Source organism: Sprattus sprattus (genome assembly GCF_963457725.1).
Source record: "Sprattus sprattus genome assembly, chromosome: 20".
NCBI classification, from domain to species: Eukaryota; Metazoa; Chordata; class Actinopteri; order Clupeiformes; family Clupeidae; genus Sprattus; species Sprattus sprattus.
The window spans coordinates 14160545-14185451 of NC_137918.1; the positions used below are offsets into that span (position 1 = coordinate 14160545).

The 24907-nt window shown below is 40.4% G+C and overlaps 1 protein-coding gene across 1 annotated transcript; it reads left to right on the forward strand.

Moving 5' to 3' along the window:
- Nucleotides 1-3815: 3815 nt before the first annotated feature.
- Nucleotides 3816-20841, forward strand: fam49al (family with sequence similarity 49 member A, like; the record flags this gene model as incomplete). Its single annotated transcript, XM_080859438.1, has 10 exons — nt 3816-3885; nt 9997-10118; nt 11379-11484; nt 13710-13846; nt 14733-14810; nt 15208-15324; nt 18854-18933; nt 19411-19537; nt 20350-20420; nt 20778-20841. The coding sequence occupies 10 exons, from the start codon at nt 3816-3818 to the stop codon at nt 20839-20841; spliced, it is 972 nt and encodes a 323-aa protein (XP_080715564.1).
- Nucleotides 20842-24907: the final 4066 nt, after the last annotated feature.

The window sequence follows — 24907 nt, forward strand, 5'->3', positions numbered from 1 at the left end:
ATTTGTCCGTCTGTCTGTGGACAAGATTTCTCAGAAACTACTGGGCGGATCTTTCTGAAATTTTCACAAGAGGTGGATCTTGGTCCTGGGACATCCCCATTAAAATTTCAGGATGATCCGGATTCTGGATCCGTATCTTTGTTTTCACACCTAAAGTGACATTTCTCGAAAACCAATACCCGGATTTTAATGAAATTTACAATGACTGTAGACTTTGGTCTATTGTTCAGATGAACGTTTTAGATCTTGCTTTACTATCAACGTCAACCCTTGCTGGAGGTCAGAAATCTCGGATTGCTCTTGTTCCATTATGTCTTCATGACTTATTCATTGATATGTGAACTAATATGGTTCCTCTTGTTGTTATTCCATTATGTGTTTATGTCTTATTCATTGATATGTGAACTAATATGGTTCCTCTTGTTGTTATTCCATTATGTGTTCATGTCTTATTCATTGATATGTGAACTAATATGGTTACTTTTGTTTTTATTCCATAATGTGTTCATGTCTTATTCATTGATATGTGAACTAATATGGTTCCTCTTGTTTTTATTCATTATGTCTTCATTACTTATTCATTGATATGTGAACTAATATGGTTCCTTTTGTTGTTATTCCATTATATCTTCATGTCTTATTCATTGATATGTGAACTAATATGGTTCCTTTTGTTGTTATTCCATTATATCTTCATGTCTTATTCATTGATATGTGAACTGATATGGTTCCTCTTGTTTTTCCTTGCTCAGGTGGGAGGTGCTAATGCAGTGAGGACAAAGGTCATAGGCCCCAGGTTGATGCAGTAAAGTGCATTTCAGAAAACTCTGAAGAAAAGGTAAGACATGCCAACCTAAAACTAGGTGCATCCCTGCATAGCTTCCCATTTCAAGTCATACACTCACTAGTACTGTAGAGACTATAAGAGAGAGAGAGAAAGAGAGTGTATAGCGGAGTCACCAGATGACCTGTACACTAGAGTGCAGATCAAACATAGTCCATGATGGCAGAGATGATCCGCTCAATCCTCAGGATCCTGGCCCTCTGCTTAACATAGCACACACACACAAACATATACGAGCAAACGCAAGCTATTTAACATAGCACACACACACAAACATATACGAGCACACACACCTATTTGACATAGCACACACACAAACGTATACAAGCACTTGCAACATATTTAACATAGCACACACACAGAAACATATACAAGCACACACATCCTATTTAACATAGCACTCACACACAAACGTATACAAGCACACGCAACCTATTTTAGGTTCATTCTTGCTGTTTCCTATCAGAGACCTAATTAAACACAATACAATGAAGTATCTTTTCTGTGATTAGTGGTAAATATGAGCATGGCCAATGAATGAGAACACATTGGGGCAGGGGGGATGAACTCCTGGTCTCAGCTTCTGTTTCTGACACAGAGAGAGAGAAAGAGAGAGAGAGAGAGAGAGAGAGAGAGAGAGAGAGAGAGAGAGAGAGAGAGAGAGAGAGAGAGAGAGAGAGAGAGACGGCGAGCAAAGCCAAGGAAGAGAAGGCAGCCTCTTCAGACCCAGCTATTAGCATGATCTACAGTAGTGCCCGAAAGTATGCAAAACCCCTAGGAATTTCTGAAAATCTGCATAGATATGACCTCAAATTAACAAGAACAAAGAGAAGCCAAAATAATTGTGTAGCTATTTATTCCTTTATTGACCAAATGATCCAACATTAAATGACTAGTGTGTGTAAACCCTCTCTCCAATAACTGGTGTGAATCCCCATAAACAACAAATGATTACAATCCAACATTTTAATGGGTTGTTGATTAGTCCCAGTTTGGAGAAGTTTTTGACCTTATTGAACCACAAATGTTTTCTAACTTAATCATTCTTTGGTAGACGGAATTATGTGGTTAGAGTCATCAATGAATACCTGGCTATTCGTTTGAACTCTCCAAATATCCAAAGCACTGTCTGCATCAATTAAAAAAAAATCATTAGTATCCAAACTGCACACATACACAAAGACAGAGACCCATTTACACATTACTGCACCTCATTTTCGTTCCAAACAGACCTTTTTGACAGCTGTAGTAGTCATTGACTTTGCATGTTTATCCTGTTTATACAGTCCCATTTAGTCTCCGAGCGCACATGTGGATTAAGAGGTGGAAATGGTGTCTGCTTCTCAGATGAGGAAAGGAAGATTAGTCCACAGGAAAGGGGGCTTGATACCAAAAGGGTCTACCTCCATTTTGGAATGACATGCACTCTGGGAATGACTGCGGACAGTAGTGAATAATGAATTCCTATAGGTCATTTGGAGCTAGGCCATTTTCAGCTTTGTATGTTAGAATGAGTACATTGAAATTAATTCTTCTTTTGACAGGGAACCAGTGTAGAGAGGCAAATACTAATGAGATATGTTTAGTTTTTAGTTAGCAGAGGCTTTGTGTCAGCTGGAGGCTCTTTAGTGAGTTGTTGACTACATCTGGACAGGAGAACATACAGCCACAAAGTAATACATACAGTATGTGGAGTAGTTTTTCTGCATCTTGAAAGGATTGGACTTTTCTTTTCCGGAATGTTGTGTAGATGAAAAAGAGATCTGTGTTATTTGTGAGTTTGTTTGTGTGAGAGGTCTTTATCAATAGTTACACCAATATCTATGACACTTGTGTTGTATGTTAGTAAGATGCCATCAAGTGTGATTCGATGCCTGGAGAGTGTCATTCTCAAATGTTTAGGGTCTACAGCCAGAGCCTCTGTTATGCCACCTTCTGAGCCTGGAGTAAGAACTGAGGCAAGAATGGCTGGTTGTTTTGCCATGAACTCTGTGTTATCAGATATACAATAGCTGTATAAAGTGGACTGAATCCGATGGAACACAGAGTTCCAACTGCCTATCGAAAGTAATAAGATGGTGATCTGGAAGCTATATGTTAATACAAGATCAATGAGATTTACATTGAATTCTAGCAGCTGCAGGGAGCCGGTGAAGGGTAACTTGCAGTGAAGGGATACTACCAGAGGTGTTACATGTGTCCTTTTTGGCTAATTAAAGACCAGAGGACTTACATGTGTCATCTTTGGGTTATTAGCAGAGGAGTTACATGTGTCCTAAAAGAGGATCATGTTTTGCGGTTGTTTCTATTCCGGCTATTGTGGTCAGCCACCTGATGGGAGGCTATTGTTTTTTTGGGGGTCATTTCAGTTACAAAAGTTAGCTAGTTGGCCATTTGGTCATAAACTACCTAGTCTCCTGTCGTCCCTTGAACATGTCTGACAATTTCGGCGTCTCCCCTTACTAACAGAAGTTCACAAATCTCGTTGTCTCTCCAGTGTACGTGTAAATTACCCTTCTTTTTCACCCTGGGATGTTTGTATTCTTCCAGTTAGTTTCGCTCCAGTTCAATGATAGAAACATCATCGACATGTACATTCCCTCCAAGCGGTAAATTCTCCGGACAATAATGTGAATTCAGTCAGGCTTCCATACTAATCACAGCACTGAACAGCTCTCATTAAAAGTTTAAAAGTTCAGACACGTATAAACCTTGCAGTGTAGTGCTTTCCATCCTCTGTAACATTTAGGCTGCTTATCTACGCTCTCTGGCCTTGCTAGCTGTTTATGCTTCATTGTATTGTGTGGGCCTCTTCTTCCTGTTACACACTAACACACATTTACTGTGGAGCCTCAGACACTCTCTCTCTCTTTCTCTCCAACACAAACATATACACACATACAGAGTCAAAGAGAGATAAGTATGCAGTTGTACTGTATATATCTTGTTTTTCTGCTCAGGTGTTCTGGCCATGGGGAACCTCATTAAGGTCCTTGGCAAGGATTTAGAGAACTGTCCACATTTTTTCCTGGACTTCGAAAGTAAGTTTTTTTTTCTTGGGGTATGGCATTCTGTAGTGTTGTGTTGTGTGGTGTGTTGTGTGTGTTGTGTTTGTGTGTGTGATCCATAGTGGGCGACTGGGCTCCAGGGGGAGCTAGTGAGTGTTGAAAAGCAGATGCTAACGTTGTGCTGGGTGTATTCAGGAGGTCTGATGGATGCTGAATGCTTCTGTTGTTTTTTGTTGGCTCTCTCCTCCTGCTGTGGTTTCTTTACAGTGCCAACCATCTTGTCATTCTAAGAAACTCTTCTGAAATCAGATGAATCATCAGATTGATTGGAGAAAGCATGAACACTGCGATTTTTAGAGAGAATCTGGCCTCTAACATGTTCAGATGGTTTCAGCTGGGGACAAACAGCTGGAGGAGAGACTGCCCTGATATACCCTTCACCCGAAGCAAGCCTCCTCTGTTGTTCCCACATCTGTACACCCAATCCATTTCCCTCGCCCAGTTTCTCCTCCACTTCCTCACATTCAATTCAATTAAATTGTATTTGTATAGCGCCATAACAATACAATTGCCTCTAGGCGCAACATTCAAACACACACACTCAATCACAAAGGGATGGACAGTGTTTTTATACAAAAAGCATCCACCCTTAACCCATACACACACATCCTCTTGATCCCAGGTCTAAACTACCATACGAGCGCTCACCTCTTCACCCTCTGCAATCTCTGTTTTCTTTAGGGGAGTGAAGAGCCACCTCCTGAGGGTGCTGGCTTGTGCTGAGAATGAGCATGGTTCCATAGTTTGACTTTGAACGTGAGATATCATCATCTTATTGTTTTTGTTGCTTTACTCTCCACATTCCATTATTGTATTCTCATTCACCCTAATTTTTCTCGAGTTTGACCATTTCTGAATGTGCATCATATCATGTTCTGGTAATCTGGCCCCTAAATAGCACATAGTTAAAGACAAATCTAATCTCAATGTTCCTTTGACACTGAAAATTCACCAACCAGTGAATACATACAACTAGGTGTGAAACCTAAGAATACCAGGCCATGTTTTGCTTTTAGTTGTTTAATGATGAAATGGATAAATACATGGACCCCTGGTTTGAGAGCGAAAATGGCTGGTGGAAAACTATTGCAATGTGCACTGTTGCCCAAAAAGAAATGCTGAAGACAAATATAAAAAAAGGTGTGATCACTTAGCAGGCACTTAGCAGGCAGAGCTATGCCGAAGTTCTTTTTGAAAGGTTTGGTTAAAGATACCAATAGCATTGCCGAGCAATCCCTTTAAACTGAATGCGTCAGAGGAGATCACAATGTAAGAAGATGACAAAATCGGCAGGAACTAAGTACTGGAATGAAATAGGTATAGCTTACTTATTTGCTTAAATGTTTACCATGTTTCTGCAGCCATTCTGGCACTTGCTGTTGTGTGACTTGTGGGAACAGGAGAGGTCATTTCTATTCTTGTGGGAACAGGAGAGGTCCGCTCTATTCTTATAGGAACAGGAGAGGTCAGCTCTATTCTAATAGGAACAGGAGAGATCAACTCTATTCTTGTGGGAACAGGAGAGATCAGCTCTATTCTTATGGGAACAGGAGAGGTCAGCTCTATTCTTGTGGGAACAGGAGAGGTCAGCTCTATTCTTATGGGAACAGGAGAGGTCAGCTCTATTCTTGTGGGAACAGGAGAAGTCAGCTCTATTCTTATGGGAACAGGAGAGGTCAGCTCTATTCTTGTGGGAACAGGAGAGGTCAGCTCTATTCTTGTGGGAACAGGAGAGATCAGCTCTATTCTTATAAGAACAGGAGAGATCAGCTCTATTCTAGTGGGAACAGGAGAGGTCAGCTCTATTCTTGTAGGAACAGGAGAGGTCAGCTCTATTCTTGTGGGAACAGGAGAGGTCAGCTCTATTCGTGTGGGAACAGGAGAGGTCAGCTCTATTCTTGTGGGAACAGGAGAAGTCAGCTCTATTCTTGTGGGAACAGGAGAGGTCAGCTCTATTCTTGTGGGAACAGGAGAGGTCAGCTCTATTCTTGTGGGAACAGGAGAAGTCAGCTCTATTCCTATGGGAACAGGAGAGGTCAGCTCTATTCTTGTGGGAACAGGAGAGGTCAGCTCTATTCTTGTGGGAACAGGAGAGATCAGCTCTATTCTTGTGGTAACAGGAGAGATCAGCTCTATTCTTATAAGAACAGGAGAGATCAGCTCTATTCTTGTGGGAACAGGAGAGGCCAGCTCTATTCTTGTGGGAACAGGAGAGGTCAGCTCTATTCTTAAAGGAACAGGAGATCAGCTCTATTCTTGTAGGAACAGGAGAGGTCAGCTCTATTCTTGTGGGAACAGGAGAGGTCAGCTCTATTCTTGTGGGAACAGGTGATGCAAAAGTGCAATTGTGGGAAGCGTCATTTATTCTTCTGCCTTAGTCTACTTAGTAATTAATAATTAGACCACATTATCTGAATAGAAATAACAAGAAAAGATAGTATTGCGCATTTACATCATGGATGGGAGTTTGCTGTTGACTTACCATTTAATTTAAGTTGGACAAATAAGACAACCTTATGATTCGCTTGAGCCTTTAAAGGAGTTTAGCCTTTTATTTAAGCCTGCCAGGATATGTGTTAACTTGGAGGATATCCAAGGCAGATTGACTGCATTAACTCTTAACACAGGCTCACTCCTGCTTTCTTGCTAATACAGTCATATTAAGGCAGATTGACTGCATTAACTCTTAACACAGGCTCACTCCTGCTTTCTTGCAAATACAATCATATTAAGGCAGAATGGGCCGGTCCTCCAGAAAGGCCACTGTGACGTTTAGTTTTTGCCAGATGAATATATTTGACAGTGATGGTTTGTAATTGGCACATGCATATTTCCCCTGTCAGAGAAGAATATGTCGCCATGCCTATGTCCAAAATTAGAAATGTCTTGCCTGGGTAACTTGCCTGTGTGTGTGTGTGTGTGTGTGTGTGTGTGTCCGTGTGTGTGTGTGCTCTAACCCAGCCTAAGTGAAGAGGAGGAGTTTGTATGCTTTAACCCTTAACCTTTAACTTCACCCTCTAACTTTTCTTTTAACAGATTCCTTCTAATGCTCCCTCTGTTCAACAGCAGCACTTCACTCCTCTTCCCTTCCTACAGAGGAGTTTCAGTTGGAATAGCATATGAATGCTCTGGCAGCCTCAGAGCCACATAGCCAAGCAGTAATAATCGAATCCCAATCTAATAAAGCGTCCAGCTCTGGAGAAACTGCACAAAGCAAATGGACATGCGTAATTAGTTCAGTTATTTAATTAGAGGCAGATGTGACTTCATATGTGAACACATTATTAGCATCAGAAATGCTTTGTGGATTAGCTGTGGATTTCACTGGAAAGCCTTTCCATTCCACATAACTCTGTGCTTTTGGGCACATATTTAAGCAATATAGCACGAGTGGGAGTGGGGTAGGTAAGGGATAATCCCACCCGTGGGATTATCCCTTACCTACCCCACTCCCACGAGTGCTATATTGCTTTTATAAAACAATTCTACTGTCAACAAATTAACATTTCAACACAAAGTTATTGATTAAAAATGGTTTATTTCGCCGTTGTTTCTCCGCAACAAAAAATAGTTCCATTGTCAACGTCTTGGTTTGGAATTTTTTGGACGTCTTGGTTTGGAATTGGAACTTTGAATTAACGGTTATCATCAATGCGAATGTTTCATCGCGGAGTGATTTATTTTTAGCTGTGAAAAGTCCCGTAACTGTAGGTATGTTGACGAATAACCTATAGCATGGAACGTCTCTCGTCCAATCAGAAACAGCTAAATTACGCGCTAGAACCCAATTGTTTTATAATAGCAATTCTAAAACTGATTGTTCAAATCCTTGATTTTGATTGGCTAAAAGCCGTTGTAAAATCCAGCATTAACTTACAATTTGTCCTCATATCATTCTATGATAACATTCCATATTACTGCTTCGCGGCGTGCCTAACAACTCCCCTTACCTGTTCTAAAATCAGCGCAAACCACGGCCTCTTGGGGTTTATTGCTTAATCATCTGTTAAGCCTGGCCCTCTGGTGGCATTAGGATTATTTTCAACATTTCAAATGCTAATAGCTCTGGAGCCCAGCAACCCACATTCTAGTTCAGATATCCGTGATATCAGTAAATGCTAATAAACATTTCTTCCATCTACGTAATCTGATAATATTTTTTGAGTTTATTAGATGACTACGGGTATTCTGTGCCATCTATGTAATCTGTTAATATTACTTGAGTTTATAAAATGACTACCGGTATTCTGTGCCATCTATGTAATCTGTTAATATCACTTGAGTTTATTAGATGACTACGGGTATTCTGTGCCATCTATGTAATCTGTTAATATTACTTGAGTTTATTAGATGACTACGGGTATTCTGTGCCATCTATGTAATCTGTTAATATCACTTGAGTTTATAAAATCACTACGGGTATTCTGTGCTAGCTGGACAGGCTGTCTCTGTATTGCCCTGCACATCCCTGTTTTGCTGTAAGCATCACTATTGTCACCTCTGTCTGCACAACACTGAACAGGGCCCTCACTGATGAGGCTAATGAGGCTGTTGGCCACAGAGATCATTCAGCATGGATAGAGCACAGCTCTCAGGTGTGTGTTTGGGAGAGAGAGTGGACATCACAGATCATAGGTAGAGCACAGCAGGTGTGTGTTTGGGGAGAGAATGGACATCACAGATCATAGGTAGAGCACAGCTCTCAGGTGTGTGTTTGGTACAGAGAATGGACATCACAGATCATAGGTAGAGCACAGCTCTCAGGTGTGTGTTTGGGAGAGAGAGTGGACATCACAGATCATAGGTAGAGCACAGCAGGTGTGTGTTTGGGGAGAGAATGGACATCACAGATCATAGGTAGAGCACAGCAGGTGTGTGTTTGGTACAGAGAATGGACATCACAGATCATAGGTAGAGCACAGCTCTCAGGTGTGTGTTTGGGAGAGAGAGTGGACATCACAGATCATAGGTAGAGCACCGCAGGTGTGTGTTTGGTACAGAGAATGGACATGATGAGACAGTGTGCTGTACATGTTAGGTTAATGCATCCTATGAGACAGTGTGCTGTACATGTTAGGTTAATGCATCCTATGAGACAGTGTGCTGTACATGTTAGGTTGCTTAATAGAGAACATTTACTTTACAGCTTACTCACACATGTTCAATATGAATGATACACAAGGGTGGTAATTATGTTTCTCCAGAGTAATTAAATACTTTTGCAGCACTGTACTGCACTGTACAATCTGACACTACAAGCACCTTGGTGCAGGACATCCCCTTAAGGGCATAAGCACATCTTCATCTGGGACTGAAGAGATGTAGAGAATAGGGTCCTGGAGATAAATGGATACGTGAGGAATTTAAATATGGAAGTAGGGTCCTGTAGATGAATGGATACGTGAGGAACTTGCTGGTTATTGTAATGAAGCCAGACGGATTTAGAGCTCACAATGGGAGAACAGTTCCCAGACAAGGAGAACAGAGGAGGCAGATAGATTTAGAGTACAAATTCCATTCTTGGAGGTAATACCCATACCCAAGTCTTCAAAGACTTTTTAAATACCTTTGACTGCCAGAATAATTACCTACATTTTCCATCAATGATATTTAATTTTGGACAAATTCGATACCCTGAAGCTACAGAAAACAAAGGCCCTTTTTTTTTGTGAGAAAAATGTGAGACATCACGTTAAATCCATTTATACTTACACACTTATTTACTTACACACACATCATCAACCATCATTACCCTTTGATTTGTTTAACTACTTAGGAAGCCTCATCTCCCAACATCCTACAAGTAAAAAAAAAGTTAATATTGGTAGCAAAAGATTAGCATGCTCTGTAGACCATGCTTCTTGCCCCAGCCTCATTTAGCCAATCAAAGGGCTCAGTGTGTGACAGAGGTGATGTGACCTTAACCTTAATTGACCTTTGCTTTGGCCTCTAACCTTAACCTTTCACCTTTACCTTGGCCTATAACCTTAACCTTTCACCTTTGCTTTGGCCTCTAACCTTAACCTTTCACCTTTGCTTTGGCCATCTAACCTTTAACCTTTCACCTTTGACGCCCATGCTCAGATGCCCAGCCCACAGAGGCGGAGACAGCGGTGTGGAATCAGGTGAGCGCCATTCTGGAAGAGGCCCATGGAATCCTGGCAGAGCTGCAGTCCTATCATGGCGCCGGGCAGGAAATACGAGAGGTGAGGGGGGCACCGAGGCTTTGATTTCAACTATAGGTCTTTTTGTTTTTAACACTTTTTCATCATAATTTGCATCGTTTTTATTTCATTCATTTTATTGTTTTTTTTTATACATATATATATATATATGTATTGCTAAGTGTGTTTGTTGTATTGTTTTTATTTTTATTGTATTCATTTTATTGTTTTTTATTTCATGTATATACACATATATACTGTATATATTTTGCTAAGTGTGTTTGTTTGTTTGTTTATCTCAAAGCACATTGTGTCTATGTATATCATATGAAATGTGCTATATAAATAAACTTGTACTTGAACTTGATTTTGCTTTTCAATCCTTTTCAATAAAACGGGATGTTTGCGAGCCACTCACCACATCGTTCACAAAAAAAGAAATCTGGAAACTATACACTGGAATCAACAACTATTGGTTCTCCTCGTAAAACAGTCAGCAAGACAGTCAGTGCATTAATAATACCTGCGTGCCCTTCTCTGCAGTCGAGAAAGGAGCCTCCCTGCACATTCTGTTGATAATGTCTATTGTTCCATTAGTCACTGATCTGTTGAACAAGAGTCTGACTCCGACTGGCTAAATAACAGACAACAAAGCAAGTCACTTAGCTAATGCATCACCAATTATACAAGGTGAACAGAAGCTGACCATAGCTAGTTTAACCAATAGGGTATCACAAGCGTTCTCACAACAAGCACTCTTTCTATATATATATAGATATATATATATATATATATATATATATATATATATATAAAATATATATACATTTCATATGATATACATAGACACAATGTGCTTTGAGATAAACAAACAAACAAACACACTTAGCAAAATATATATATATATATATATATATATATATATATATATATATATATATACCGTATATATATGTATATACATGAAATAAAAAACAATAAAATAAAAATAAAAACAATAAAACAAACACACTTAGCAATATATATACAGTATATGTGGTCTCCAGTGTCCAGACTTAAGGCTATTTCACATGTGTTCATTTGTGGGTGAAGACTGAGAGGGAGAGACAGATACAACCTCAGTGGTAGGGAGATTCACTCACTCAGCTGAATCATGCCAGCACCAATGTTTTTTTCTTTTTTTCCCCTCCTTCTTTTCATCTCTCTGCCTTCCTTTTCTATCCCTCTGGCCTTTCCACCCTTTTCCCCTTCTTCTCTATCTCTGGCATCTTTAACCTCGATCTCTTCATCTCTCTGTCTCAGGCCATTCAGAATCCAGGTGACTTACAGCTGCAGGAGAAGGCCTGGAATGCTGTCTGCCCCCTGGTGGCCAAACTGAAACGCTTCTACGAGTTCTCCCTCCGGCTGGGTAAGTGGGAAGCCATATTGTTCCTGCTCTTCAGTAACCTATCGGTGCATATAATTAATCACAAAGCACATTCTTTACGATTACACACACACACAGAGCGGTTGGGGGATGAGTAAGGCTAGCATTGAGAACAAGTAGTGCTGAGCTAACAAGAAGGGATAGCTTGCATTCAGCTCTTGCTGCTGAATGCTACAGAGGTGTCACCATGACAACAGTGGTACCTCTGCAGAAACAGCCAATGACCCTGTTGTTGAGGTCGATCAGGCATGATATGTTACACACATCAGTGTTACAGTCAAGATCTGTTGGGAGCTGAGACTGACCACAATTAGTGATGATGAATGGTGATCATGTGTTTAAACATACCAATATAATGGCATGATATATTATGCCAACATGATGAAATGCAAAAAATAGAGGTTATATCTATTGTCAGGACGAAGATGATACCAAGATAATATTTGCCAAAAACTAAGAAGAGACCAAAACCTTGGACTTGCTCTTGAGACCGATCTTGATAATCAGTCACACAATCACTCACACACACACACACACACACACACACACAATATCTGATACACACAAAGATTAGATTACAATTCTACTCCCCAGCCCTATGCCCCTCTAAATATATAGGGAGTCAGGAGAAATCTAAACCTATCTGGGATCACAAAAATGATGATCAAACAAACACACCCCTTCCCCCAAAGGGTGTCCAGTGTCTTTGCAGATAAGTAAACAAGGCATATCACCCTGTATTAATAGCAGCCTATAACATGAGGGGTTACTCCACAGATACCAAGGCATACAGTAGGGAGTGTGCAGGATGTATAGAAAGAGAGAGAGAGAGAGATAGAGAGAGAGAGAGAAAAAGAGAGAGATAGATAGAAATATGACCTGCAATGGAATGAAAGAGACAGATAATGTAAGTTACCATCATGTCAACAGCATTGAGGGGTTTGTTGATGGGTGGCTGAGTTTCACTCCTACAGTATGCATCTCTGTATCCAAGCAACAACCATAGTACGTCTCTAAGAACAGCTGTCAATACTGTATGAAGAGAGATAAGATAATGGCAGCCTTATCTGCATATTAAATGAAAGAGTTTCCTTGCTGTACAAGATCCACAAGACAATTTTAGTCAGAGCAACCTGTCTGTAAACCAGTGAGCCAAAACATTCTGATTACTGACTACGGATGATAGAATAAAATTGATTACCTTGTTGCAAAGGTGTTTGGCAAGGTCTGGGACATATTAAACATGTTGGAGGGAGAAGAAATGGATGGGTATAAAGACCTTAGAAACTTTAACCAGCACCAAACCTTAATGGCCAGTTGACTGGGTTGGAGCATACACAATAACACACCTCTGTCACACTTATTGGTCAGGAATTATTTGAGGTACGCGCCAAAGAGTCAAAGGTGTTGCCATGGCCTCCCCAGATTTCAATCCAATCAAACATCTGAGCGTCCCTCCAGCAACAAGTCCAGCCTATGATGGCTCCATTTTCAGGACTTCGAGTATCTGCTGTTAGGTCTTGGTGCTTTATACCACAGGGCACTGTCAAAAGGTCTGCCTTGGCAGATTGGAGCTAATTTGTTAGCACAAAGAGCAACAACATAAGAGGGAAGGCGATCATAATGGTTTGGCTCATCTGTGTATTCTGTGTATATTTCCTAGGAGCCAAAACCATAGCCATGATAATACCATCACCCTGCTTCATCAGTCAAGCTATCAAAACACTGTCATGGTCCTGGACGTTCATCACACAGATCATGCAAAATACATCACGACAGTGTAGCAAATATATCATGGGAGTGCTAACCACTACAGCAGTGACCTGATAAGGGGCAGCCGTGGCCTACTGGTTAGGGTTTCAGGCCGGAAACCGTAGCTGGCCGGTTCAATCCCCGACCAGTAGGAAAAATGTGGGTGGGGGAAGTGGTAGACCACTGCTCTTCTATGCCCACATCCATGGCTGAAGTGCCCTTGAGCAAGGCACCTAACCCCGATCACTGCTCCCCAGGCGCCACCAAAGGTAGCTCACTGCTCCGGGTTAGTGTGTAACCTCACTTCACTGTGTGTGTGTGTCACTTCCCTGGATGGGTTAAATGCAGAGGTGGATTTCAGAGTGTGTGTGTCTACACCACCTCTGGCATAGAGAGGACTTTCACTTTTCACTTTCATAACTAAGGCTGTTTGTTCTGTCTCATGATTCACACAGAGAATGCCCTCCGCAGCCTGTTGGAGTCCCTCACGAGTCCACCATATGCCCCCATGCAGCATCTGGAGCGGGAGCAGGCACTGGCCAAGCAGTTCGCCGAGATCCTCCACTTCACTCTCAGCTTTGATGAGCTCAAGGTGAGCAGACAGAGACACCAACATACACTCAGCACATAAACATCAAAGACCAGGGCCAGGAGACTAAAGTAAAGGAATGTATAATGTATAATGTATAATGTATAATACATTGATACACACATACACACATACACACACACACACAGAGATACATACATACAAACATACATACATACATACATACATACATACATACAAACACGCACACACACAGACACATACATACATACACACATACACAGAGATACATACATACATACATGACACAACTGCTCACAGTTGCATGTCCAGACTTTATTGCCTGGAGTGGCCAGCTGTCCCAATAAAAGAGTTGTGAGCCAACAAAGCTAAAGAGTTGTGAGTTAGCTAAGTTAACAAAGCTAAAGAGTTGTGAGTTACCTAAGCTAACAAAGCTAAAGAGTTGTGAGTTAGCTAAGCTAACAAAGCTAAATAGTTGTGAGTTAGCTAAGCTAACAAAGCTAAAGAGCTGTGAGTTAGCTAAGCTAACAAAGCTAAAGAGTTGTGAGTTAGCTAAGCTAACAAAGCTAAAGAGTTGTGAGTTAGCTAAAGAGCCGCATATGGGCATCCCTCCATAATGATATGCTGAGCTATATGCAGAACTGCATCATCATATGATTAGATACAAGCTGTACACCTTCACCACTACTAAAAGTAAAACTATACAACTAAAACCTGTACTTATTTGCATAGCTGTATGAATACATACAATATCTGCATCTGATATACATACAACATCTAATCACAGAAGATACGTTCTGTTAACTACAGTAGGTCTAATTGATAACCTGATTCATCTGACCTTCAAAACTCAAAGAAGACCTAATAGATTTTTGTGGTTAAAATTCTTAAATCCCTCTCCTTCCAGATGACAAATCCTGCCATTCAGAATGACTTTAGCTACTACAGGAGGACCATCAGCAGAAACCGACTAAATAATCAACAGGTGAGTGTGTGTGTGTGTGTGTGTGTGTGTGTGTGTGTGTGTGTGTGTGTGGCCTGAAGGGCTACAGTAACAGAGATCTGATCTGATGGGTATACTGTAGAAAAGATGTGTCCAAATAGATATACATTAGTAGTGGTATTGCCGTGCTCGTAGTGCACCACACTTTGCACTTTCTGGCTTGTATAGTAGTGTTCTTCAGACCGGGCAGGGATATCAAAATAGATATCTGTCTGTCTGTCTGTTGAGCTCTAAGACAGTTTTTCATAACAATGATAATATTATGGTGACTAGTTAATGCATAATAGCTAGACTCTGAGACTATTAGAGCTTTGGATTAATGTGTGAATCATATGGCAACATGTGAGGTGATTTTATAAATATTTATAATCTCTGACAGCTGGAGGCCGAGAATGAGGTTAACAATGAGATGGCCAATCGGATGTCCCTGTTTTACGCTGAAGCTACACCCATGCTGAAGACCCTGAGCAATGCAACAACTAAGTTTGTGTCTGAGGTGAGATGCTGAGACTAAGGGCCTGATTTACTAACAGGATTGCGCCCATTTCTGGCGTAAAATAGCGGTCGTAAACATAAAACGGTATTTACTAAGGGGCAGCAGCGCATATTAACGCCTGTGGGTGTGAACAGGGGAGGTAACTTGGAGGTGGGTGGTAACGTAGGCGTGAGGCGCAATTTACATGGGTGGAGACAAGGTAAGTGCGCCTAATGATGTCATGCGTGGTATTTACTAAACTGCCTGTGGAGCGCACGTCTCCAATTTGCAGGATAATTCTCCGCCTCATAAAAGCACGTCTTAACCAGGAAGCGCATTTTCATTGAGTCTGAAAACGTTGATATGGCAGCAGTGATAAGAGCAAGGCGAAGAATGAAGACAGAGACAGCGCACAGAAAAAAAAAATTCAACTCGCATAACACATTTTCAGTTAAATGAACCACAAATCATTAGACGGTACAGGTTAACCAGCCACGCAATACTTCAATTACTGAACCAGATCAGAGATGACATCTAACCCTCCAACGGAGATCACATTCCATTCAATCAGTTGGTAAACATTGCAAATATTGGCACCGGATCATTTCAAACAGTTATAGTATCAGCAGTTGATATGTCTCAGCCTTCACAAATATTCACACAGGTACTCGAAGCATTGCTATGGCGCACTGGTCAATACATTTCCCCACTGCCACAGCTGAAATTATAGACATCAAACAGGACTTTTTTTGAAATCGCAAACTTTCCGAATGTAATATGAACCATTGATTGCACCCACGTCCATATATATTGTAGTGAACCCATGTCCCTTGTAGAAATTATTAATCTCGCCATGCACACATCTATATTGTTATAATAGACAGTTTATGCATTAATGCCACCAATAGCATATTCTTTATAATCGTGTTCTTTTAAACATCTTGCTGTAGGTGATGGCGGGCAGAACAACATTATAGCAGCGCACACATTGAATCAGGTTCAGTGATTGAGCGAACGTGAACCAATATATCAATCTCCACTTGCTGTAGCTTCATTTTCTCTTCCTAAATAAATACCACGGAAAATACGGAAAAACACCGTGCGTTAATGTGCGAACGCAGTTTAAGCAGCGGTCGCAATGTTAGTAAATCAGGCCCTATATAGGGCGGAGTAAACACAGATTGCCCAGCGCGATCTGGTTTGATAAATACCAACTAAAATGCGCTAAAACACCGTGCGTTAATTTGCGAACGCAGATTAAGAAGCGCTCGCATATTAGTAAATCAGGCCCTAAGTCTGTTCTAGTACCAGACTTCCTGTTACTTGGTATGAACACTGCCAGCATCAAAGTCAAATCACTATGTTTGATGTGGGCTAGCTACTGAGCAGGGAGCAGCCCAGTGAGCTAAGTTCCGGTATTCAATAAGAGGAGTAGCGCACGATGCGAGTCGCCTCACCTGGTGAATGAGACGCGCATTGCATGCGATGAGGCGTAGCGCACGAAGCGAGTCGCTCGAGGTGCATAGCCTATACTATAAACGTGGTTGAGACGGCGCACATAGCCTACTATAAACGTGGTTGAGACTCTTATTAAAGCTCTTACTCATTCTCGTGGTTGAAAGTCGGTAACAAGTCACGATAAACGTTGTTGAGACACTTATTAAAGATCTTACTCATTCTCGGTTGAAAGTCGGTAACAAAACAGAGTCGGTAACAAAACAGACAAATAGCTACACGGTCAAGCAATGTCATTTATTTCTTAAAAGTTACTGATAGAAATAGAAAATACACACTCACAAAAACACACGAAGACGTGTAAGTTACCCTGTCCATTGTGTTTGAGGTTTGTCCCTAGCCATTGTCTTTAGCACTTTGACTGAGGTGCCCCAATGTGTTTACACCTCTCTCATCAATATAGTGCTCTAGGTGAAGAATAGTGTCACTTTCTAAGTTACTTATTGTAAGTATAGAAACCACAAACAGTTTCTGAATGCTAAACTCACATATGTGGACCAACACCTCTGTTTACAAGGTTCAGAGTAAAAAAGAAAAATTCCAAAATATGTAGCCTACAATGTGTTTTTGTACAAAGTCTCAGCACCTCTAAAACAAGATTCAATTTTAGAGTCTTTAGATTTAATTTTAATAAAGCACTTTTGAATACATTCCTTTTACTGCCATTGTATTATTGCTGAGTTGTTCTAGTGTATTCATATCTATATCTACTTATTTAAAATTGTTGTCCCTATTCATTCATATCATACCATTACCTCATATTCATTGTATATCATATCATGCCTCTTACCTCATATTCATTGTATATAAATCATATCATGCCTCTTATCTCATTCATAACTTCTATTGCTACCTTCACATGTACTCCTGCATCAGCACTTTGCATATACAGTACCTATATCATATCTGCACTAATGACCAACTATTGCTGCCAATGTTACTACTGCTCATACCCCATATATCTTGCACTGTCATATCATACTGTATACATCCCATTTATTTCTTTTTATTACCACCGTTGCCTCAATACTTGTACTCTGCGCAATGACAATAAAGTTGAATCTAATCTAATCTAATCACATTTTTTGACCTCTTGATTTTTGATTGATTCTTGAAGTTTGATTCGTTTTCGTTTTTTTCGTGGAAATAAATGACATTGCTTGACCATGTAGGTATTTGTTTTGTTTCTTAAAAGAAATAAATGACATTGCTTGACCGTGTAGCTAGCCTATTTCTTTTGTCTTTGGCTTTAATAAGAGTCAATGCAATGCGCGCAATGCGCCTCGAGCGACTCGCTTCGTGCGCTACGCCTCAGATCGCATGCAATGCGCGTCTTATCCACCAGGTGAGGCGACTCGCATCGTGCGCTACTCCTCTTATTGAATACTAGTTCTTACCTGGCCCAGTTTGCAGTGCATTTTGAAGTCTGGGGCCACTTTATGGTATTGGGCTATGATGAGCAGCAGTGATAGCAACCATGTGTGAATTAGTTGTGCGTCACTTCAGAGAACAAAGTATGTGAACTTTCATTGTGTTCAGTATTTCTACACTAACATGGATGAGAGATTTAGTGGCAGTATCTGGAATTTTAGTCAAATTCGACATATTCCCATTTTCATCAAGGGAAATTCAGGCTAGCCCTTTGACATGTTTTCACTTCAACAACTAAGCAACTGTAGGAGAGCACTGGTTTCATGTGTGGTGGCATTCACCTGAAATATAGTTTGTACGACTGAAAATTCCAATTTAACATGCTAATACTACATTTCTAATACCCAAAATATTTGCTCAACAGGGATTTGTTTACTAAGTAATAATTTTCTCTGACAAATGATGGCCGTTTGATGGAAGTAAACATTGTTAACTGGTTAAAGTGGTCCCCCTGCACTGGTAACAGCATACTGAGATCAGCATTATAATGTATTTAGTGCATTGAGTATACTGTTCTGCATGCAGAAGTTGTAGAACACTAACTGTGCCAGTTATAACACAGTATATGCAGTGGTCCCATAATACTGTGTACTTTTTGTTTCAGAACAAGACGCTGCCTATTGAAGACACAACAGATTGTCTGAGCACTATGGCGTGTGTGTGTCGCGTCATGCTGGAGACTCCGTGAGTATTTCCACCCATGCTTTCCTTCTCTTTCATGTTAAATCTTTTCTGTTATGCTAATGCTAATATTTAAATTTGTTTTTTATTTTATTGTATTATTATAGTTAATTTCTAATATATAGGCACTCTGAGATTCTTTGGAATGAAAAGTGCGTAAAAATAAAATAAATTATTATTATGTAGGCCTACCTCTAAGAAATTGTGGGCCTGTCATGCTGACTTTGCTGTACTTTTTACTCAATATCAGAGCATAGTCTTTACTAACAGGTCTCCAATGGCATATCAAAATAATCCAGCATCCATACATCACTAATTGACTTAGTAATAAATTGTTGTAAATGCTGCCGTCCAGTCCATTCAAAATGCAAGTCTGAGAACAATTCTAGTATCATGTACTGACATGTGTGCTCTCATCTGGTGTGTGTGTGTGCGTGTGTTTGTGTGTGCGTGCGTGTGGGTGTGCGTGCGTGTGTGTAGTGAGTACCGATGTCGCTTCACCAACACAGACACCATGCTGTTCTGTATGCGGGTCATGGTGGGTGTCATCATTCTCTATGACCACGTCCATCCAGTGGGCGCCTTCGCTAAGACCTCCAAGATTGACGTGAGGAATCCTACTTGTTTATACAAACAGAAGAATGCAAAGTATCAGTGTTTGTTTCCATGCTGAACATATTGCTGAATACAGAGCTAATGCAGCATGCGTGAAGAGTGCAAATGTGTCTTAAAACACGTTCAAGACTGTGTTAGGTAGATGTTCTAGCAAAGGGATTCAAATCCATGGGTGCTTGTCTTTGTTGTATTTAGCTTGTTGTAGTTGCATTAGTCGCTAATATGTTTCTTAAGGCATCTGGGCCCCATTTCCTAACAATTTTTAACACATACAAGCTTTCCTTGTGAGTGATTCTAATTCTCCACACACGTTTCTACTCAAGCATGTAACCTGAGTTCCTTACTTTGCAGTAGTACTTGAAATATGCTGTCAATATAATCCATGCTGAAACAGTGACAGTGGTTTAGGGAAATGTTCCAAAAGTAGATGATGGTTGGTAAGAATATAATAGAATAGAATATATTTATTTGTCATTGCACAACGAAATTGAGGTGGCAGCTCTCAGACTTCAGTGCTATTGAAAAAAAAAAAAAAAAAAAACAATACAAATATATACAATATATACAATATAACTATACAAATTATAGAATAGAATAGAACTACGTAGGCTTATGGTGCTTTTGGGAAATGTTAGCCTATAACCCTCTGCACAGCTCTTTGCCCATTGCTCTCTGCTACATGGCTTGTGTCCTGTCATATGAGAAAGAAAAGGAGCAACAATGTTTTCTTCTTCATATGTTCATGTGCATGAGAGATGCGTGAGAGCAGTCTCTCTGTAAGTGTAAATGTTCTTTCTTCCACAGATGAAGGGCTGCATCAAGGTGCTGAAAGAGCAGCCCTCAAACAGCGTGGAAGGCCTGCTGAATGCACTGCGGTAAGTTCATGGTTTGTGTATGTGGATAAGGTAGACTGTATTAAGGGAGACTATAACTGGATTATCTATCTCCATTAACTGTGCAACTGCATTGCGTAAGACTCTAAAAGTACCAAAAGTAAAAGATGTAGAGTGCAAGAAATATATTTACATTATATCAGTTGTGCTCAATAACAAATAGTGAATGCACTAAAGTCAGGTCAATTTAAAAGACCTAACAAAATTCTAGTCCAGTATACAGTATGTAGTAGGCTTTGTGTGTTATACAATAGAAAACCCTGGGGTAGGGATTGTAGGTTTAAGGTCTAAGCAGTACAGTTGCTTGAAGTTCTTATCCATGTGTGATTCTCCCAACAGGTACACAACACGACATCTAAATGATGACAGCACCTCGAAACAAATCCGAGCTCTGCTCCAATGAGACCGGATGAAGACAGCGGGGAATTAGGAAGAAAGAAAAAGAGAAAGACAACATTAAGGAAGGAGAAGTGACAGAGATAGAAATGCTTGAATCTGCAACTTATGGGTGATCCAACCTCAGAAAAGTGTTTGTTTACAAGCGTGAAAACATTAAACCCATCTCAATATCAATAACCTGGGAAAAAAAAGAGTAAGGAAAAAAGTATATATATACTGTAAAGCGTTCATCATCATGCCTCATTTTGTGTAACAAACAAGGCGAAAAAAGAATGTAGAAATATATTAATGTCCAAAAGCAGAAACAATGGGAGCCAGAAGAAAATAAATAGAATTATCTAAACTATCTATACGCCTCTGGTTAGGAGTAAAGGTTTAAAATCCGCCCTGATGCCAGAGTCCTTTTGCACTCCACATCTTGCCATCGCCATCTCCATCTCAATGTCAGAAGACTTGAAGGGAGGATATGATGAGAAGACTTCAGATAATCTGGCCCTTTAGATTCCATCTGCTGATATACATACGTACATGCTTCCTCCATGCCTGTTACTGATGACCTTGAGACCTCTGACAGAGTTCTGGGATCTGGAGGGGTTCCGTTATAGACCCCTACAGCAACCAGCCAGTCATGCCATATCTCAGACAAAAGAAAGGAATATTCATTTATAATGAAGTTACAGTTGTGTTTGCTGTTCTACTGCTGTAACATTCTCAAAAGAGCACATGATTTAGAGTTAATGAACCTAGATTTTCTATTAGAGATTCTCATCAATGCTGTACAGTGATGGCCAAACTCTAGCAACAGCCATAAAAGTAATGTTAACTCCATAAAGTAAGGTTAAACTACTCTGAAGATTTTCTTTGTGAGCACTTGCCTATGGCTGGAAATACCTTGAGCCTCACGGCTCCTACTGACAGATACAACCCCACAGTCAACCTGCAGCACCTCCATCTTGCTCCATCACTGTGTGCTGTTCCACTGTGGCCCCCCCCGCTCGGCCCTGTGGTGCCACGGGCGGGAGGGATTCATTCTGTTTTAGGGGCCAGAGGCAACCCCTCCCTCCCTACCTCCCTCCCTCCCTCCCTCTCTCCCTCCCTCTGTCATCCAATGCAGTAGCACACATAGAAACACAGATGTCTGTGAGGACTATAAACTCCCCAGAAAAATAAAAAGCTCTCCATCAACATTAACATCAGTCTGCTTTAGCCCGAGATAGCATTGAATGGAAGGAGCAATGGAAAGGACTAGAAGCAGCCATCAACTCAAGGGGACACTCTTATAACACACATACACAGAACACACACACACAAACATATGCACACACAAACATGTATACACCCATATACTTGCAGGAGGTTGAGTAACATTTTGGTGTAAATAAGGGAGAGCTCTAAGACATTTCCATCAGGCATCTAAGAGGCCTGCTAAAGAAAAACAAATGTGCTTATGATTAACTAGAGATTCTGTCCTTTAGTATGAAGCAGTTTTTACATGACATTGTGACATGTGGATATTTGAAACGAAAGATTATGTGTTTTTCAGAATGAGGAGAGTGACACAGTACTGTAGTTTGGATGGCTGTAGTCCTTAGTCCCACTTCATTTGGTCATATATTTTCTATACAGGGGTATGTTAACAGGCATAGTCTCTGTATAAATCTCTAGATGGCATGCTGCAAAAGGTCAGATAAGATGTGTAAATACTGTGTTTTTAATTCATTTTTAATTGTTCTGTGAACTTAATTGGGTATGTGTTGGGTATGTGACTCTCAGAACCATGTATTTGGCTTGGGCCAGCAGACATGCCATAGTCTTAGGTCTCAAATTTTCGACTTCATGTTTTGGCAAACACAACTAAGGTGTGTGTGTGTGTGTGTGTGTGTGTGTGTGTGTGTGTGTGTGTCTGTGTGTGTGTCTGTGTGTGTGCGTGCGTGTGTGTTGGGGGAGGGGGGGTGCTGCCCATTTGCTTGTTATTTTGTACATTTTGTGCAACAATAAACTTATTGTCATTTATTACATTCGAATTTGGAGTTATTACATTGAAACTGAAGTGTTGTTTTATATTTTTGTGGATTTTCCTGGTGGGACCCTGATTAGACCCTTGAGTTGACTGGTCACTAGAGGCTCTTGGAGCCAGCTCAAGAATACAGTATTACTCCATTTATGCTGATGTGATACCAGAGCAAATTATTATCTTTGAAATCACACGCTAGCTGCAAGATGGTAAGATGGTAAACTGTATCAAGTGTCTGCCTAAACTGTATCGAATACAAGTGTCTGCCTTCTCATCTTGTGGCAAGCTGTAATATTCAGGACATTCTCAGGTCAGTGAAAAAGCTTTCATTTGCGGGATTCAATTAAGTTGTATCCCAACTAGTACAGTCACATTGCCCTTACATTGCAGCAACATCATTTAATGACCAAAACCGTTATTTTGTGATGTCAGTCCATAACCTTGACTTCACAGCAACACAGATTTGGTTTCTTAATTCCACAGCTTGTATTCCTTGAGGCTACCACTTCTAAGCTATGAGCCAATTTGGGAGCCAACCTTAGGACTCATGTTTCTGTCTGATGAATAACCTATGCTAATCGTAATGGAGGCATTATCTCCACCATGTTATTGTCAATTTTATCAACAATACAGATTGTGGCAACAGCATATTCAATCTTCAACCAGAGGTCCCTGCTCTAGATCCTGTCCTCTAATAATATAAAGTCTGGATTCAGTATGGATTAGGCCATCTAGGCTTTACCAAGTCAAATTCCTTGTTTGTGAAAACTTACTTGGCCAATAAAAGCTGATTCTGATCTAGTGTTTAATTAATTAATAATGCATTTGAAATCTTGTTTGTTTGATTGTTGCTTGATCACGTGACCGTGGTGCACTTAGCTGTACACTAGTTTTCCAGAGAGTGCTAGAGGGTGTTGAACAGAGAGCAGTGTAGCCCCAGTGAAATAAAGATCATGCATCACAGGGAGCAGTGGAGCCCCAGTCAAATAAAGATCATGCACTTTGGTTCAGTACAGCATGAAAGCGACCAGTCGAATAGGGCAATACAATAACTAACCATTCACTAGTCAGTGCCTTGAGGCCCTTTCATACCAGATCCAAATAACTTCTATGAAACATTCAAGCATAAGTGATACAAAAGAAAACAAGAATGGGAGCATTCAGAGAATGCAAACCTCCGCCTGGTGACCTTGACCTTGACATCTGAAAATCTAATCAATTATTGCCATTATATTACCCAATCTCCCCACAAAGTTTGATAGAAATCGGTCCATGCGTTTCTGCGTAATCCTGCTGACAGACAAACAAACAAACATACAGGGGCGAAAACATAACCTCTTGGCGGAGGTAACAATCTATTTGGGTTCTTGCATGTTGCAAGACGACCTTGATGTACGTCAAAATAAATAAATTAATACCAATAAATTCACAATCTGTGAAATTGTTTTCAAAACCCTTGATGTATGAGCATCTCTTCAAATGTAGTTGTTAGAGTAAGCTAGAACGGAAACTATATACTTACTTTCAGAATAAACTGGTTTTATTGGTGTGCCTCCATCCCTCAATTTAGCCCTAGGATACATTCATTCTTTTTTTATTTGAAGAATTAGGAAAGTGTTCTGTAATGGTAAGTCACCCCTGCTTCAAGTAGTAGAACTACTGAAATTACCAGGCAAAAACACTTTTGATGTAATCTCTTAAATGTATCTCCAACAACATTCAACGAATCAATTTCTAACACAACCAGAGACATAAACAGAGAGACCGTGTGACCCTAAATCTGAGAAATGATAGAATTTTACTTGGACAATTAAAAAAAAAACTGTTTAATAGCGATGACAGATGGCACACACATACAATACAAAGGAACATTTCTTCAGTTTTGCAGACAGGTGGTTTCCTAATCAACAGGACACCGTCTGGCTCTGTGCGCCGCCTTGGAGACAGGAGAAGAGCGGATCCCCTTATGGCTACAGAATTTATGGGCACATTTTTAGAGCTGCTGATTGTCTTTTCGATTGACTGAAAGACTATCTCTAAAAATGGTCATGAGAGG